The 19,546-nt window shown below is 40.2% G+C and overlaps 1 protein-coding gene across 3 annotated transcripts in view; it reads left to right on the top strand.

Moving 5' to 3' along the window:
- Nucleotides 1-19,546, top strand: part of Ptpdc1 (protein tyrosine phosphatase domain containing 1) — a 50,110-nt gene that overhangs the window by 3,046 nt on the left and 27,518 nt on the right. Inside the window, exon 2 of one of the 3 annotated variants that reach the window (XM_031358479.1) lies at nucleotides 16,905-16,992. In XM_031358479.1, the coding sequence (XP_031214339.1) occupies nucleotides 16,911-16,992 (82 nt within the window). In that variant the 5' untranslated portion in view covers nucleotides 16,905-16,910. Of the gene's footprint in view, nucleotides 1-16,901; nucleotides 16,993-19,546 lie in introns of those variants that run through there. The other 2 variants (XM_031358478.1, XM_031358481.1) reach the window with 2 other exon arrangements.

Below are 19,546 nucleotides of genomic sequence, written 5' to 3'. Positions count from 1 at the left end.
TTTCTCTGTGTAGCCCTGGCTGTCCTGGAACTCACTCTGTAGACCAGGCTGGCCTTGAACTCAGAATTTCACTTGTCTCTGCCTCCCAAGTGCTGGGATTAAAGGCATGCACCACCACTGCCTGGCCTGACAATTTGTAATTTTATATATTGCTATATAAAATAGCAATATATAGTTATGATTTGTGATTGTAGTGTGAAGTAAATTAGCATCTACTGCTTCATTTTTTCGTGGTGAGGACATCTGAAACTTTGCAATTTGGAAACATACATGATAGTACTGAGTATATTCATAATGTTGCACAGTTGAGGGAAAACCCCTATTCCTCCTGTTTAACATTTTCTAGCATTTCTTCTGACAATCATCTCTCCACTCCCCAGTCCTCCCCACAACTTCTCTGACTACTGTTCTGCTCTCTTCTGTTGTAGTTTCTCTTCAGCTCATTTCCTTAACATCGTGTTTTCAACTCCAGCCATCATGTTGAAATTAACAGGATTTCCTCCTTTTAAAGTTGGAATAGCAATGTTCCCTTGTGCATATTTACGTATGTTATATGTGTGTGTGTATGTACACTGTGAGTAGTGTAGAGTGAGCATGGGAGTGCATAGAACTCTTTGACAGACTGATTTCAGACTTGCATATTTACGTATATTTTATGTGTGTGTGTATGTACACTGTGAGTAGTGTAGAGTGAGCATGGGAGTACATAGAACTCTTTGACAGACTGATTTCAGACCTTTGCGTAAGTGCTCTGACATGGTTTGGATTGGTTTTGAGGATCTGCCATACTTTTTTCTGTAATGCTTAGAGCAATGCTTGTGTCTCTTGATGGCTCCCAAAGTGTCCTCTTCTTGATAATTCCCTGCACTTTCTTTGACACATTGGTAGCCGCCATAACATAAGTCTAGGAATTACACTTCTAGGCACACAATTCTAGGACTTATAGTTTTACATCTTCCTTTTAAATCTTTGATATGTTTTAAGTTAATTTTTTTGAGGTAGGGTCTCACTATATAGCTCTGGCTGTCCTGGAACTCATTATGGAGACCAGGCTGGCCAGAAATCCCCCTGCCTCTGTCTCCCAAGTGCTGGGATTAAAGGAATGCACCACCATGCCCAGCTTTGAGTTAATTTTTATAAGTGGTGTAATTTTCTTCTCCTTTCTTGCATATGGGTATTCATCTTTTTTGCATTGTGTTATTCTTGGTACCCTTGTTAAGTGCCAGTGGACATACAAGTATGTGTTTATTTAGATTTTTCTTTAACCATGCCTTAGAACTCTTAGATGTCTTAGATCTAAGTTGATCTCTTAGATCATTACAATTTTAAATTTTTCTTGTGTTTTTTCCATTAATGTATATTAAATGTTACGATGGGTTTTATTATGACATTTCCATACATAATATATACATGTGTGTATATATATATGTATATATATATATACACACACACATATTATATATATGATACACTTTGATCATATTCACCCTGTCTGTTTTCTTTCTTAATCACTTTCCTCTCCACGTCTCTAATAGATTCTTTATTCTTATGGCCTTTCGCATCCCCACCCCTACATGCTCTATGTGAGAGAGCGTAAGTGACCCTGCTCTCCATGGCTTGTTTTGTTTAAGATGATGATCTCCAGTTCTATTTCCCTCAAACCTCACAGTTGCTTTTCCTGTTCCTTTCTTAGTGGCACCAAGATTGGTTTAGTAACTGGGCTGTTGTGTCCCTCAGTAAACATGGAAATGCAGGTGTTTTTGTGGTGAGCAGACTTTGATATACCCAGAAATGGTTGGTATAGCTAGCTAGCTCATACTGGTTTCCATGATGGGTGGCTTATATTTCCATCAAGAGTAGAACTTTGGAAGGGTTCCTTTCTCTCCTTGTGTTCTCATCAACATTGTTTTTTGTTTTTCTTGATGACAACTGTTGTGACTGGGGTGAAATGATATCTCAAAAAAAGTGGGAGGGAAGTTATTTAGTTAATGACTTTTTGAGTGGCAGATCTACATAGCCTGGATCTGGCTGGTGCAAAATATTTCATTTATTTTGGATATTCTCTCTGAGAGTGGATAAGTATGAGTCTCTAGACCAGACTTCCTGTTTTAATGCTGTAATTTTTACATAGCAGAGGTAGCTGGCTACTACAGGTAAAGACAGGCTAAGAGAAGACCCACAAATAATCACAGGAAGGGCACGATGTCATTTTTTAATATCTGAATTATTTCTATTAATTATAGTTCAAGCAACATTGCTTTATACACACCTGTTCCATTTTGCAGCTAGGACTTTATCTCCTTAACCCACTTGCCTCCCCTATATGTAAATTCAGAACATTCCTTTTATCAAAACTTTCTGAATACTTACTGTGTACTAGGTATAATGGTTGAAGTGCATCTACTACCAGATTCTATAGCAAGTTCCTATGTTCTTAAGAAGGACTCTAACATTACCTACTTATGGAAACAGTTTGCACTTAGATTCACAGCTTTGCCAAGTCAGACTTTGATAGTTCTTCTTATTATTTTTAATACCTGGTTCTAGAGATTTTACATTTTCTCCATTGCTTTGAGTCTTGTGTTTTAGGGATTAATTGCTTGCCTTTTAAAATTCGTGTCATGACTGTGCTTTTATTTTATTTTGCTCCCAATATTCCTTCCCAAGAAGTATGATGTATAATATAATTATGTTTTATAAATAAAATATTTTTCTTCAAAGATATAATATATAATTACATCTAGAAAATAATCCATAATCAGAAAAGAACATAAAAATGTATAATCCATTCTTAATTTTTGTTGTGTATTCTTCCAGTCGTTTATCTGTGTGTAGTATGTACAGTGGAAGTACACTCTATTGTGTGTGTGTGAACTGTATTATTATTGTGGTGTGTGCAGAAGTGTACATGCATGTCATGATACATGTGTTAGGTTAGAGAAATACCTTTTGGAGTTGTTTCTCTCCTTCCACAGTGGGATCCAGGGATGGAATTCAAGTCAGCAGGCTGATGGGCAACCACTTTTATACCACTGAGCCGTCTCACCAGCCTGTGTATTTTATGTTTTGTGACATATTTTTTAATATGATGATCCATGGCAAATAAGCAAGCTCTTTACTCACATGACTCCAGTTCTGTTTAGACAGCTGTTTTGTTGCTAGAGTTGAGACTTGAAGACTCCTGTTAACTAAATTACTGCACAGGACAAATTCAGAAACCAAAACTGCTGACCCAGGAATAAAAGAATCCTCTCTTCTTCTTTCATTAATTCCCACCCCATTTCCACTTTCCTCGTCCGGAGACAGTGGGGTTCTTTTGACGGTAGCCTCGAAGGGAGATTTAATCAGAGACATAATCAACACTGTACTGTACTTCTAATGTTTTCCAGATATGGTTGGCTAGAAATTCTTGAATCTGGAACCATCCTATTTAAAGGTGCTCCTATAGCTCAAGCTAGTGGGAGAGGTTGGCTTTATAGGTAGAGAAAGGAGAAAAAGCAAGGAAAGGAGAAAAGCCAGATTGCTCATTGGAGGTAACTACAGGTGACATGCAGGTTTAGAATGGGACTTTGTGTATCATTCCATTTCAGGCAAACTGAGTTCATTCTGATGGGCTTCTATTAATCTTCTGTTGGAAGACTGGTTCCTTATGAATTCAGTCTGACAACCTGACATCTAGTGCAAGTGAGCACTTGGGCTGGGCCTGGCCTCTTAGGTCTAGTACAAGAGCGCAGTCTAAAACACAGATCGGAGTGCTTGCAGGTTTAATCTCCACCCTCAGTATCTGCCTTGGGTATGTGTGTGCTAAGTGTATCAACCTTTCCTCAACTTACACTTGCATGCTAGAATGCAAATGCAGGGCCTGGCTCCTATTAGACAAGTATTGGATCAGTGAGCTGTACACCAGCCATTAAGTATTTTTAACCTGTGGTAAGAATGGGTGGTGTTTTGGTTATCTACAGATATCTGGGCCACCATGAGCCTTTGAAGAAAGGTGACTAAACTAACTTTCAAAAACTAGTTTAATTATAAACATAAAGAAGCTATGTAGAGTAAAATGTAGAAATGTAAGTGGAGAAAGCTTCTTTCTTTTCTCTCCTCTTCTTCCTCTTCCTCCTCCTCCTCCTCTTCTTTTTTTCTTTTCCCTCCTCCTCCTCCTTTTTTTTTTTTTTTGTGAATTCCAGGGTTTGTTGAGCACAAGGTAACATCAGACTGCACCTTTTCCATAGTAATCAACAGACTTGGTCACAAGCCACAAGCTGTTGCTTCCATCTGTGTGAATTATTAATCTAAATTTAAAAGAATTTGCTTTTTCAAACATTAACTTTGTATCAAAGTTGTGACTTAAGAAATACAAAAGTTAAATGAGCAGGTGAAAAACTCAATCCTAAGGCTGCCCTGTTGGCTTTGAAATTTGTCTAAAATGTTTAAGCAGTCAGCACCCGTCTGGAGAGTAAAGGTAGGTGGAGCTTGCCTGATTCTATACAGATCATCTCCATACTGCCTTTGGCATATGTGGGTCCAGCCTAAGGCTGGCACAGGACCGGGTCAAACCCTGCAGCCAGAGTAAATCAAGAAAAATGGCCCTACCTGGCATCTCCTAGCTTTGGGGCTGGCTCCCAGAGGTGTTTCCTGCCTGCCCAGCTCCTGCTGTGGCCAGATTGCAGGTCTCTAACTGGAGTTTATGATTAATGCAGACTGGCTACTGCTCAGCTCCAAGCCCTTATTCAGAATCCTCTGTATCCAAAGGAGAGGGCTGGTCCATCATCTCAGGCTAGGGTGGAGGGGAAGGAAGGTTGGCTCAGATCAGTCACCCCTCAGAGCTGGGGCTTAGAACGTCTGAGAAGCCAGAGGGACAGTTGAAGCATGGATATGGTCTCACTGGACAAAAGGCAGGCAGAGGACAAGTGAGAGCTATGGCTAGCTGCTGCACAGCAAGGCCCTTTCCTATGCACATTTATGTTTACCTTCCATATAAAGAATTTTATATTTGACTTCGAGTTCTAGATATTTTTATAGATTATACCTTGATTTTTCATATTTTAGTGTATTGCCAAAATAATATGTCATAGTGAATGCCAGCACATATCTTTTCCAACTCCTCTTACATGAGATTTCTATCTGCTGATTGTCCTAGTAGCTAATTGATCATCATCATCGTAGTCGTATGCCGAACGCCTCTCATTTTTCTGGCTCTTTGAGTCAGAAGCATTCTTGAACAAGCTTACTTCTCTTTGTCCTGTTGAACACTATTAATCAGCTGCTCTGTCTTTCTTTCTACCCAGTAGCTGAGCTAGTTTCACTTGTAAAAGTCTGTATACCTAATTTGTAAATGTCCTATCCATGCCACCATCTTATCCTGCCTGATTATATTGTTATACTGAATAACTGGCTTTAGTTTAACATTTGCTTTTCTTTGAGCAGATGCTTTTTAGACAAAGATGATAAAGACCAACCACAGGGGAGATTTTTTCTCTCTGGGGTTAGCTATGCTTGTTCTGATACACCTGGGGAAAGTATTCTCATTTATATTCTTCTCTTATATGACATGGTTCAAAATATGGAAAGTGGAATGCTACTGATGATTTGTAGATTTTTTTGAAGGGCGAATACCCATAATAATTCAAATTGCTATGAATGTGTGGCAGAATAATTGTGCTTCTAGCCTGCCTATACCTCCTGTTTGTTTTCTGAGTTACTATTACTTAGATCGGTGTAGAGTTATTGACAAGCAAATCAACTCCTCAAATAAATGAACACAGGAAACAAGTTGAACTATTTTTTCTAAATTAAAATACAGACTTTAAATGTTTATTTTTAAAAAATTAACTTGTCTAGGTGATCTCAAATTATAGAATAACAACACTCTTTTATTGTATAAATTAAGATGGGGGCTGAGGCTATGGCTTTGTGGGTAAGGCTTGCTGTGCAAGCATGAGGATCTGAGTTTGGATACCAGGTAAGATGGCTGAGGTGGCATATGACTTCAGTAATCTCAGTGCATCCTGGCATAGCAGGATCGGAGCTGGAGACAAGCAATCATGGTAGCTATACAGATTGGCTAATCTGGCATAGCTAGTAGTAAACAAAAGACTCTGTCAGACAAGGTGGAAAGCAAGGAACTATACCTGAGTTTCTCTTCTGATCTCCACTCATATACTTAGGTACATGTGTGCTGCATACTCATAGCTTAAAAAATGACATATTTCCTTAAAGTCTGTGTTAGACATGTGACGAAGAGATCTTAGAGCCCAATGCAGCCTATTATAGACTAGCCTTCATTCTTGAATGCTCTTCAGAGCATATCAGATCTGATTTCCCTTGCCTACAACAGTCCTTAGAGTATCTGCACTTGTTAATTCCCAGGTACACTCTTCTATCCCTTTTACTAAGCACATGCTTTCTAAAGGTCATCCTTGCACTCCACTACCTTGTATACCATTGGTTTTTGTGGTGCCTGTCAAGGGCGCAAGTATTTCTCAGATTGAATTGGTTCAAGTGTGCCTGTCACATGGTCTCTTTCTCTCTGAACATGTACATGTCTGCCTCCCCTTTAACCTTTATTTCTGTATGTATGTGCCTTTCTCCTGCTTTGGGAAACTACCAGCACAATGACATCATTTTATATTATCAAGAGTTGATAATGTAACACAGATGGCCTGAATTTATAGCTGTGAATGTGAGGGGTGCAGTGCCGGTCCCTCTGCTCGCTCTGCCCGCTCTGCCTGCTCTGCCCACTCTGCCCGCTCTGCCCGCTCTGCCCACTCTGCCCGCTCTGCCCGCTCTGCCCGCTCTGCCCGCTCTGCTCGCTCTGCTCCAGCTTTGCCATCAAGCATGCTTTCATTTGGCTCCCATTCCTTTTGACATTCTTGTCAGCTAGAGTTTTGAGTTCGTATCCGCTTTATAGCACTACAACATGATCTAGGCTAATCCTGAATATTCCCTGCTCTAGCCCTAAAAAGAGTCAGTTCAACAAGAGTTCCTGTGTCCCTTCAGTGGAGAATAGTATTAGAAACCGGATTTGCTCTGATATGCTCATCACAGCTAGGGTTTCATTGCTTTAAGGTAACTGACTGTCTGTGACCAGAGATGTGCGTGTGCGTGTGCGTGTGCGTGTGCGTGTGCGTGTGCGTGTGCGTGTGCGTGTGTGTGTGTGTGTGTGTGTGTGTGTGTGTGTGTGTATCACATATTTGTCTCTACTGAAGTGATCTCTTATTTGTGGTTTTGCTTTCCATGGCTTTGGTTATCTAGTTAGCCATGGTTTGAAAATATGAAGTGGAAAATCCCAGAAATAAAAAAAAATGTAAATTTTACATTGAGTGCCATTCTGAGCAGTATGGTGCAGTCTTGCACTCCACTCTCTCCTGCCCTGGCCATGAGTCATCCCTTTGTCCAGTGGATGCATGCTGTGAATGCCACCTACTCATTAGTCACTTACCCATAGGCCATCATAGGGCTCCTGTTCAATTATGTAGCAGTACATGTGTACCTTTGTGCAGCAGGCTAATGGCTGCATCACAATGCCTGTATCACTCACCTCACTTCATCTAATCATTCAGGTATTGTATTGTCTAACATAGTAGCTAGAATGTAATAAGATATTTTACATAACTATTAACAGTTATATAACTATTAGCAGTATATTGTTATAATTGTCCTATTTTATTAGTTATTATTAATCTGTTTTTTGCCTATTTTATAAATTATTCTGTAGTAAGTGTACATGCATTAAAAAGGGTGGAGGACATCTGTGGTCATTGCTGTGCATGGTTTCAGGCATTCACTGACAAGCCTGGAAACATGTCCTTGTAGATAAGAGACAGCACTCTATTAGCTTAGCAGGAGTTCCCACAGTGCCATGGTTCACTTCCTCCTTACTCACCTATAGCTTCCTAGTCCATGTTCTAGGTCGCCCTACATTTACCATCTTTTCACTTGTGTTCTCTATCTCAATGTACACTAGACAGAGTTAGGATTGCTAGCTTGACCTTTGTGAAGTAGAATCTAGTACACATGGATAGTTCCTTTTCTCTCACAGTTGCTGTTCATTTCCAAAGTTCCTTGTACCTCTTTCTCACCATTCCCTCTGTGAGAGTCTTTCCTCCCTTTATAATGCCGTTAAATTCCTTTGCCTTCATCTGGGATCTCTGTGCTGCAACCCAGCCCCTTCTTGGTTAATTTTTTAAAATCTTGAATTTTAAAATACATTGGTAGGTATTCTTTATGTTGTGAAAATCTATGGTTCTTGGTAACTAGATTGTGTGTATTTATCATAACACTAAGAAATAAGATAGTTTTTTGGTGCTGTACTTGATCAACCCTCTACCCTTCTGAAAACCCTTGCAAAAACTCACTGGTTTTCTGTCTGTGCAGTTTTTGTCTTTTCCAGAAAGTCTATGAATGTATTCATGTGATATATAGCCTTCTCAAACCAGAGTTTTTCACTTAGCACAATCCCAGAACACAGGTGGAGAACAGAGTTAATTTCCTTTTAGGATTTACCCATGTCTCTCAGATAAACAGCTTTTTCATTTCCGTCACAGAACATCATTCCTAGTATAGTGTGACATCATAGCTCCATCTGACTTTGTGCCATCATAAATAATGCTGCCATGAAGACTCATGGGTAGCTGTTTGAATGACAGACATCAGCTGGGAACACGATTTTCAGATTTCATGAAACACTGTGTTTAGCTTTATAAGCAACTGCTGAACTCTATTTTGCATTTATTGCATGGGCAGTGAAGGAGTGTTCCCATTCCTCTCCGTCTTTGCCAGCACTTGATAGACTGTTGCTGGACTTATTTGTAACCTTTGACTTTTGTTTTACATTATCATTGTATGTGTGTGCACATGTGCACATGTCCATGGCCTGCATGCAGGGGACACCTTGGGGAGTCCATTCTCCCTGCACGGTGTTGGTTCTGATTGGACTTTCATTGTCAGGCTATGCAGCAAGTGATTCTATCTGCCAAGCCATGTTTCCAGCCCAGTTCTTATTTATTTTTCCTTTTAGCCATGCTAACTCGTGGTTAGTGGTATATATTATGGCTTATTTTTCACTTTCCCTACATTGAATGTACTGCCAAATGCTTGTCTAAGTGTTTCTTGACATGTTTGTTCAGGTATTGGACCATTTCTTCTTTAAGTTAGCATACAAACTGATGCATTTCATCTTGTCATATTCAAGCACATATTGATTTTACTTTGTTCTTTCTTATTTACTCCTCCTCTTTTATATAAACGTTTTATTTGATTTAAAGTTCAAACAATGTAGCAATGTGTAAAGGGAATGCAGTGTAACATATTCTGTCTTTGTTCTGAACCTAAGTTCCTCAAACTATCTTATTGTTCTCCTTCTAGCAATACAAATGCCATTTTCTCTTGTTTTGCATTTTTTTCACATAGTTATGTGAAAAATCCTTACACTGCAACTTAATTTTACCTCTTGTTTACAGTCAAATTCCCAGGTCATTATGTATAAGTCTGATTTAAAATGTAACTGATTTGTATTCTGTATATATTATATGCATTATACACAATACTTTTTTAAGTATACAATACTTTTTAAACAATAATTTGTTTTGTCTTGCCATTTTTTAAAACAATTAATTATTTATTCTATGTATATGAGTACACTGTAGCTGTCATCAGACACACCAGAAGAGGTCATCAGATCCCATTACAGATGATTGTGAGCCACCATCTCACAACCACACAAGTTGAGAATTGAACTCAGAACCTCTGGAAGAGCAGTCAGTGCTCTTAATCGCTGAGCCATCTCTCTAGCCCTGACATTTTTTTTTTAGGACAAGTTCTTGCTGTGTTGAACTTGCCACTTCCTGCCTTTGCCTCCTGAGTGCTGGCATTGTAGACATATGGTACTACCCCCAGTGCTGGCACTGTAGACATGTGGTACTAAACATATGGTACTACCCCCAGTGCTGGCATTGTAGACATATGGTACTACACCCAGTGCTGGCACTGTAGACATGTGGTACTAAACATATGGTACTACCCCAAGTGCTGGCATTGTAGACATATGGTACTACACCCAGTGCTGGCACTGTAGACATGTGGTACTATCTCCAGTGCTGGTATGGTAGACACCCAGCCTATACTACTACTTACTCAAGATTTTTTACTTAAAAATATTTTAATTATTACCAGTTTACTTTCTACAACAAAAGTAACAGTGTTTTCCATTAACTTATTTGTGTAAGTTGTATAACTTGAGTTTTGGATGCTTGACCTTTATCACTGTGAAATTTGAAATATTTTCTCCCAGTCTGTTTCTTCTTCTCATTCTCTTAATGTCTTTGACAGGAAGAAAGTTTGAACATTTATTTTTGTTGTTGTTTATTGAAAATAGATTCTTTTCTCATACATATAGAATATACAAGATATTCTATACAGTATATCTTGGTTACAGTTTCCCATGACTCCACTCCTCCCAGTTCTCCCCACCTCCCCTCCCCCTCTGAATCCACTCCCTTTCTCTCTCTCATTAGAAAGAAACAGGCTTCTAAGAGATACCAGATGTAACAAAATAATAATGATATAAGAATAACAATAACAATAATACTATAAAACAAACTCATCACATATAAGTTGGATAAGGCAAACCAGCAGTAGGAAAAGAGCCCCAAGAGCAGGTGTGAGAATCAGAGACCCACTTGTTCAGATGCTCAGGAGTCCCATAAAAATCCTAAGCTAAGCTATAATATATACACAGAGGACCTGGTGTAGACCTGTGTACTCTCTGTGCTTGCTGCTTCAGTCTGAGTTCATGTGAGCCTTGCTCAGTTGATTCAGAGGGTCTTGTTCTCTTGGTGTCCTCCATCGCCTCTGGCTTTTATACCTGCCTCCTCTTCCTCAGGGATTCCTGAGCTCTGAGGGGAGGGATTTGATGGAGACAGCCCATTGAGAGCTGTGTGTGCTCCAAGGTCTCATTCTTTCTACACACAGTCTGGCAGTGGGTCTCTGTATTTGCTCCCATCTGCTGCAGGAGGAAGTGTCTCTGGTGATGGCTCAATAAGGTACCAGCCTATGAGTAGAGCAAAATTTCATTAGGAGAGTCATTTTGTTGATAATGTTTTGTTTTGGTTATTTGTTTTGTTTTGTTTGTTTGTTTTATAAGACCAGTAAGTAGTATTTGGTTTTACCCTGGGTCTCTGGGCTGTCTAACTTGAAACTTTTATATATTTAAGTTCAACATTAAATCTTTAGGTGTTGTATTTTAAAATTCAACCCACTTCTGTATATTTGAGAAATACCATATTTTCCTTGTGATACTCAGTTTGTCACATATGGACATGGAATTGTCTAGTGTCATTTGTTATAAAATATTTTTTCCCAGCCTGTTATCTGTGCACCTTTGTCAAAAATTGATTGGTTTAGGGGCCCAGGAGATGACTCAGTAGGTAACGGTACTTGCTATAAAAGCTCAACAGCCTGAGATCTGTCACCCAAGCCTACATAAAAGTGAAAGGAGAGAGCCAACCCCATAAAACTGGCCTCTGGTCTCCCATGTGAGCTCATGGACCTCACCTCCCCCCTTCCACACCCACATCATGCATGTGTACTTATACACATAATAAAATTAGAAAATTTAAAAAGTATTTTAAGGTACTGGAGAAATGGTTAAGAACAGATAGTACTTTTGCAGAGGACCCTAATTTAAGTCTCATCACCTATATCAGGTGGCTCACAACTGCCTGAAACTCTAGTTCTAGAGGATCTCTTTTGGGTTCCACAGACATCCTGCATTCTCTCATGTGCATACCAATGTGTAGATACAGAACTCTCTCTCTCTCTCTCTCTCTCTCTCTCTCTCTCTTTCTCTCTCTCTCTCTTTCTTTCTCTCTCTCTCTCTCTTTCTCTCTCCCCACCTCCCTCTCTCCACCTCCCTCTCCCTTCATCCCTCTCCCTCCCTCTCCCTTTCCTTCTCTGTATTTATAAAATTAATTTTTTTAGTTGGTTAACTGTTTTTTTCTTTGTTTTTGTTTGTTTGTTTGTTTGTTTGTTTTTCGAGACTAGGTTTCTCTGTATAACCCTGGCTGTCCTGGAACTCACTCTGTAGACCAGGCTGGCCTCAAACTCAGAAATCTGCCTGCCTCTGCCTCCCAAGTACTGGGATTAAAGGCGTGCACCACCACCACCCGGCTAACTGTATTTTTTTGACTCTGCTGCAGTCTTCTCTTTTACATTGATTGATGTAACAAAACTCTTTCCTTGCCCCTCCCTACTCCTTGCTGTAGTTTTACAGTAAGTCTTGAAACTGGTGATGAGCCCACCAACTTTGTTCTTCTTTTTCCACAACTGAATTGGCTAGTGAGACTCATGTAAGTTTTAGAGTAAACTCAACACCCCGCCCTGTGTGTGTGTGTGTGTGTGTGTGTGTGTGTGTGTGTGTGTGTGTGTGTGTGTGTGTGTGTATGTAAACCCAGGTAGAATTTAAAAGCTGTATTTTAACCCTGTGGTGTGTTTGGGGAGAAAGAATGTCTGGACTATGTTCAGTCTTCAAGAACAAAAGTATCTGTGCCTTAATTTGAGATTGGTTCAGACCTAAGGACTAACTTGTCACGGGCAGCTTCTAGTGGTGAAGGGGTAGGCTGTGAACCAGCAGCAGCTGCTGCTGCCAGGTTACCTCACTTGTTTGTCATGAAGTCTTTTCTGAAGACTATTAATTGAGCAGCAGTTTCTTTAAATGATGAAATAGGAGGGTTCATGGAGTGTTTTTCTATGCTGTGTGACTTGTCTCTTGGGAACCTTGCAGTCTGCTTGCTGACTTCCCTAAGGTATAGTTAAGGTGTGAGATCACAGAAACTGCCAAATAAATTGTATTTGCCAGATGGCCTTCAGCTCTCTCCCTGTGGATTGCCGAGGGCTATTTTAATGGTGTCCAAGCCTGCATAGGGAAGCTTTTCTTCAGATGGGAGTCAGATATATAGTTGGCATTTGAGAAGGCATCATAACAGAAAGGAAAGATGGGCTGGGGCTGAGAAGAAAGCGGATCTAATCTCTTGAGGATTCAGAAAGAACACAAAATTGTCAAGAGGAAAGATTTACAAGAACTTAGAGATGTAAATGTGTCCAGGAAACTGAGAGTATGACACGGTCCTTGTACTTGCATTGTTCTAGGTGTATGCTGTGGCCTGTGCATACATACTCAATAAATGTGAAAAACAAAAGTCTATTAAAAGTAGGAATGAGAATGAATGTGCGGTCTTATGTAATAAGGTATGATAAGGCTTAGATGAAATAAAAGATATATAAAGGAATTGGATTAGTTCCTGACATGGAATGAGCTAGTATCGTTTGGTTATCATCTGTCTTGGTTTGGATTTTGCTGTGAACAGACACCATGACCAAGGCAACTCTTATAAGGACAACATTTAATTTTGACTGACTTACAGGTTCAGAGGTTCAGTCCATTGTCATCATGGCAGGAACATGGCAGGGTCCAGGAAGGCAGAGGGTCTTAAAGCTCGTCTTGCAACAAGACTACACCTACTCCAACAAGGCTTCACCTCCTAATAGTGCCACTCCCTGAGCCAATTATATTCAATCCACCATATCATCATATTATGAATGAGCGTAAAACATGCTTTCATTTGAACATTATAGTGTTTCCGTGGCTTGGATAAATTCACTCACATTCCTGAACTGTGGTCATTGTCTAAAACTGACAGTGTTGTGCTTAAGAGTGAACAAAACTTCACACCTTGGAATGACAGAGCGTAATATCTGGAATCAGGTAGCATTACTGAACAGAGAGTGGCTCCCCTGGAATCAGACACTAGGAAGCAGGGACAGGGAATCCACACTTCCACAGGTGCTGAGTGTCTGGGTGCACAGCCAAGGTGCAGTGCTGGAGCTGAGAGCATCAGGGAAGGGTTGGAGCACTTGTGAGATGCAACAGCTCACAAATTCTCTCTGAGAAAGACACAGAACGTGGTTGCATCCAGAAAGCGGAAGAGAGGAGAGTACTAAGGACTCTCTAGTACCTCACCACCTACTCTGTGAAATGAGTTCCTTATGAAGTAGAACATTACTTCCTGTTATCCTTAGATGTGTGAGTAATAGTTCACCACTGCACTCAAGCTTTAAGTGGTAGGTACTAATTTGTGAAATGTGTGACTAATTCTGAACAGTTGAGTCATTTGCGGGGATTTTAGGAATAAAAGAACTGCAGGATATAGTGAACACTTGTCATTGAGTCAGGAAGTGAAGTTACATAATGTGTGATCAGAGTGAAAGTCAGGATTAAAGTTGAAACTCCTTGTTCTGTTGGTAGGCATATAAATAAGGTCAGTTGTGAATGGACCTAATGTTTTCTTAAGACTTTTTGGAAGCTCAGCTGTTACTACTAGCAGAATAATTGGACAGGTAATGCAAAGGATCTCTTACAAAGTAAGGTAGGAGCATATGGAAGTGACTGGGGCCTAGAAGGAGTGGAAAAATATTACAGTATTGCAAAGTAAAATAACATTCACAAACGTTCAATCTTTCTTATCCTTACAACCTATGAAAGTAGATATATAATTCTTGTTTTGCAAAAGAAGTCAACAAAGCTCAAACCAGTTCATATAGTTGGCAGTTGAATAGTTAAGTTTTAAACAGAACTTTGACTCTATAATATATTTAAATCATGATATTTTGATCAGCAATTGTTTATAATTGTACTGTGTTTCTATGCACCGAATGGTAGCATTCAGTAGACATTGTTTCAGAAATCTAAGATTTGAATTTGAGAGATGAGTGGAAAGATATCTGCTCCAAACAGGTAAATAAGCAGATTTCTTCTTACCCTAACTAAAATTCTAGACAGCCTTATAAAAATGTTTGGAAAGTAGGCAGCCAGGCTTCATGTTTTAGAGATGTAAGCAGGGTGAGTCTGAGGCTGCACCAGCTGCCTCCCTGGGGGCAGTTTCCAGACTTAGCTTAGGGAGGAGAGCAGGCCTTCCAGAGATGCACCGAGGGATGGACTCAGTAGAAGGCTTTGCATAGATAAGGTCTCAGAGAGAATGAAGGAGACCCCACCCCAGAAAGCCTCAGAGCTTTGCTGGGCTGCAGAGTGTGCTGAGCGCTGATCCGTACAAGCCATCTGAGGTCAGCTGGCTGCAAGTAGTTCTGCTCCATTAGCCAGAGTGGGAAGGCCTCTGGACACCCCACTGCAAACTCTTGGAAAGGTTAGCCTTAGCAATGCATCTAAACTAACCCAGAGGAACACTTCCAAAAAAATATCAAAGAAATTTCCAAAGAAGCCAGTTACCTCCTTTAATAAAAAGTAGATGACCTGATGGAAATATATTGAGGATTTTCTTGAGGAAGGTAGATGAGAAGGGATCTAGTTAGATGAGAAGGGGAAAATGGGAGAAAAGTTACAGCTATTTGGGCAAAGAGGAAACCTTAAATTTCCAAAGCAGTGAGACTGAGGTAAGCAGATTCCCAGATAAAGGCAGATTGACAGCCACAAAGAAAGAAAGGGATCTGCCTAGCGCACTAGAGGGCTGGTTTTCTGTTACCAGACATTGAGGGTCTTATAGTCTATTTCTCAAACTGACTTTTTATTACATATGTCAGACTTGTGAAAATTGACACTATAACTCAAGTAATTATACAAGTAATTAAAGTCAAACTTTCTACTCTTCACTATTTGTTTTGTTTTGGGGTGAAGGCTTTTTACAATGAGAGGGATTGAACCCAGGCCTCCAGCAAGCTGAGCAGGTGCTGTAGTTTGGAGTGTGTCCCTTGTATCAAAGGAGATGTCCTCTGCCAGAGCCCAACTGTTAGTGCTACAAAGCTGGCAAGAGGGAGGCTGGTTTGGTTGGTTGTTGGGATTGGGAATTTGTTTTGAGATAGTGCCTTACTTTGTAGCTTCAACTTTGAGATCCTTCTGCCTGCCTCTTGTGTGGTTGGCCCTTTTGAGGACACCAGTCTGTGTGTGGTTCCCCGCCACACATGTGACAGTGATGCCAGCCAAACACCTGGGGCTAGCACACTGAACATGTGGAGAATGGAGACTGTGCTTCAGAAGCCACTGTGATAGAATTATTTTATTTTAGAAAACAAAAAACGAAACCTCCATTCTTCCTGTTAGAGTACTTTTTTTCTTCTCAAGGAATCAAAATGTACCCAAGTATATGATTGTGAGTGGAAAACAGGACACATAAATCAGATATGGGCAGTTTTGCATTTTCATTTTTATGTGAATTTTCAGTATAAATTCAGGAACATAAAACATTGTCTAAACATGACAAAGAAAAGCAGTTTAACATTGTAAATAAAAATGTAAGAATTTCTGTACAATACCAGCAGCATCTTGTTTTGACTTTTTTGGTGTCTGTGTATGATGTTTGAGTGCATGATGTGTGTGTGCTGTGTGTGTGTGTGTGTAGATGTTTGAGCACATGTCGAGGTCAAAGGACAATATTGGTTATAAAAGTTATTAGTAAGATAGTTTATACTTCTCTTCAGCTGTCTTTCTACCTCTCTCTCTTTTCTTTTCTTTCTTTTTTCTTTTTGAGACAGGGTCTTTCTACATATCCCTGGCTGTCCTGGAACTTAGACTGGTCTCAAACTCAAAGAGATAGATCTGCCTCCCCCATGCTGGGATTAAAGGAATGTGCCACTATGCCCAACTTTAGTTTACCTTTCTTTGTACTGAATTTTCAAACAGTACATTTGAACTTGGACTGGCTATATTTCAAGTATTAGGTATCTGGGGATGTGGCTCAGTAGTAGGATACTTATTTAGCACTTGTGATGCCCTAAGTTCAGCCATACAGGGAAGGGAGAGAAAACAAAAGGGCCATACAGTTAGACATATGGGGTCATATTGGGTGGCAGATGTCTAACATGATTAGTTAAGTAATGATCTTTTTAAAATTTTCCAGCAGACAAGAATGGCTGCAGGAGTCTTGCCACAGAATGAAGAACCATATTCCACATTGGTGACTAACAGTGAGCGTGCTGCACACATGGATGGTAATAACCTCTTCAGTGTACTTTCTGTGCTTTGTGGAAGTTCACACTTAATACAAGTAATTGAAAGGCTCTGAAAGAAAAGCTCTGTTCTTCACTTCAGAGGCCCAGGCCCAGGTGTTGTTTATGGCCTTTTCTTTCTGCCTCACTGTCTGGACTGATAGGATTCCTTTACAAAACCCTGAATAATGTCTTGGCCTTTGAATACGAGGTGTGGCAAACCGTGTTTATCTCCTGCATTATCATCTTAGGCTGAGATTACGTATTTGTTCCTGACATCACATGCCTGTCTGGGAAGCAGCCATTCATTTCTTTCCCCTTCAGTTACATGCAGGAGTCACTTGTAAAGCATATTGAGAAGTATCCAGGCCCTGTTCTGTCGATGGTTTGATATGGGTTTTCCTATGGTACCCAGGCAAGGAAGCATGCCATAACTTACTCTCCTATTGCTGTACTTGCCTTTCATCTGTTTGCAGCTCTGAGCTAGGGAATGGATGAAAGATTCCACTCTGGTCTTCTTGGTTCTGCTAGGCAATGTTCCATTGCTGTGGCAAAATACCCAATAAAAATCAATTTAGGAGCCAGTGAGATGAAAGCTCAGTGGCAAAGCCACTTGCCACCAGGCCTGAGTACCTGAGTTTGACCCCAGAACCCAACACCTGCAAGTTGTCCTTTGAGCTCCATACTTCTGTACTCCCCACCTCCCAATATAAATAAATGTAGTATGTAATAAAACTTTTAATTAATTTAGAGGAGAAAATGTTTATTTTGGGTCATGGTTTCAAGTGTTTCAGTCTGTGGCCAGCTGGCCCATTTCATTTGAGCCTGTGTGAGGCCAAATATCATGATGGAAATGTATGGCAGCAAAAACTCCTTGGACTGGGGAGCAAAGACAGAGGGATGGTCAGAGTCTCAGTATTTTTATTAAGGGCATGCTCACAGTGACTAACTTCTACTAGAATCTACCTCTTAAAGGTTCCACTACTCCTGGGGCTGGTGAGATGGCTCAGCAGGTAAGAGCACTGACTGCTCTTCCGAAGGTCCTGAGTTCTAATCCCAACAACCACATGGTAGCTCACAACCATCTGTAATGAGATCTGATGCCCTCTTCTGGTGCATCTGAAGACAGCTACTGTGTACTTACATATAACAATAAATAAATAAATCTTAAAAAAAAAAAAGGTTCCACTACCCTTCAATAGCACCACAGACTAATAACCAAGCTATGACTGTAGGGGCCTGCAAGGGGCATTTAAGACTCCAACCATAACATGGGCCCTGTTGCCATCAAATGATAGCCAGAAGAGCTGTTGAGCATTTTCTTTACAGTACTCTTGCAGGATTTTCTAACAAGTTCACTTTAGTGCTGTTGAATAAGAGACATTGCAGGATTTCTTCTAACAGTTCCGATTAGATGATGGAAAAGTAGAGGAGGCGGCCCTGGCTGCAGTAGCCCTGGCTATAACTGTTCCTTCAGTGTTTACTAGGAACAGTCAGCTCTCAGTGTATTGTGTTCTTATTGGAATCTACCCACTCTAGGAGGGCTCTTTCTCACATCAAGAGAAACAGTGTTCCCCACATGGCTGAATCCCAAGGCCTTGTAGAATCCCCCTCGGTCTGCATCTGGCTCGAAGGGGACTACTTCTGTACCTACTATTTATGGACGCTTGTCGTGCCAGTCCTCATACCTGCTCATTGTTTGGTCTTAGAAAGAAGTGCTAAAAATGTCACTATGGTGACAGTGTCCACCCTGTGCTCCCTGATAGAGTGAGAACTCCCCTGGGTGTCACTCCACAGCCCACAAGTCTGCTTCTTCCCTCCTTCCTTCCTCAGGTTTACCGACTAGTGGAGTTCTCTCCAGACAGGTTCTGTCAGCTCTGTGATAGGGTGAACTCATTACTCCAGCTACTGAGTCCAGTCAGCCAGCTCTTAGGGATGCCAGAAACGCTCTATACGTGCCTAGACGTTCCAGGCAGGGAGACTATTGTGATTCGCTAGAGAAGATTTTTTTTTAACCTTTCAAATTTTTTAATTGGATAATTTATTAATATTGAATTTCTCTCACATAAATACAGCTAATTTTTATTAGGAAAAATATGAAAACAAAAATTCCTATTTAAAAATTTATATCTCATCAAAGATAGTTATACTTTATTTTATTTTAGGATAGAGACTAGGTTTTTGAATGTTGGCTAATGAATCATTGGAAAATTTAATGTCAGGTACATAAATAAAATTCTTACTTTTAGAGGAAAGTAGAAAATTCATCAAAAACTAGCTTTATAATGAGACAAACCTAGGTTTAAATCTTGATTCAACCACTTAAAAACAACAACGATGAACAGAGAATTTCAGACACCCATGGAAGCACAGAGAACAAAAGGAAGTACACACAGTTGCCAGCTGACAATTGCAGTCGTTCACTTCCTCTGATCACTTTCCCTGCACTCTCAGTAGGAGCCACTTTATTCAGGGAACACCTACCTCCCTGCCACGAAGAAAATTCCAATTCATAATATCATCAGTAGTGTTCAGACCTCTCATTATCTCATGATGC

This window comes from Mastomys coucha, unplaced genomic scaffold, assembly GCF_008632895.1.
Source record: "Mastomys coucha isolate ucsf_1 unplaced genomic scaffold, UCSF_Mcou_1 pScaffold7, whole genome shotgun sequence".
Taxonomy (NCBI): domain Eukaryota; kingdom Metazoa; phylum Chordata; class Mammalia; order Rodentia; family Muridae; genus Mastomys; species Mastomys coucha.
This window is presented reverse-complemented; position numbering and strand designations above follow the sequence as displayed.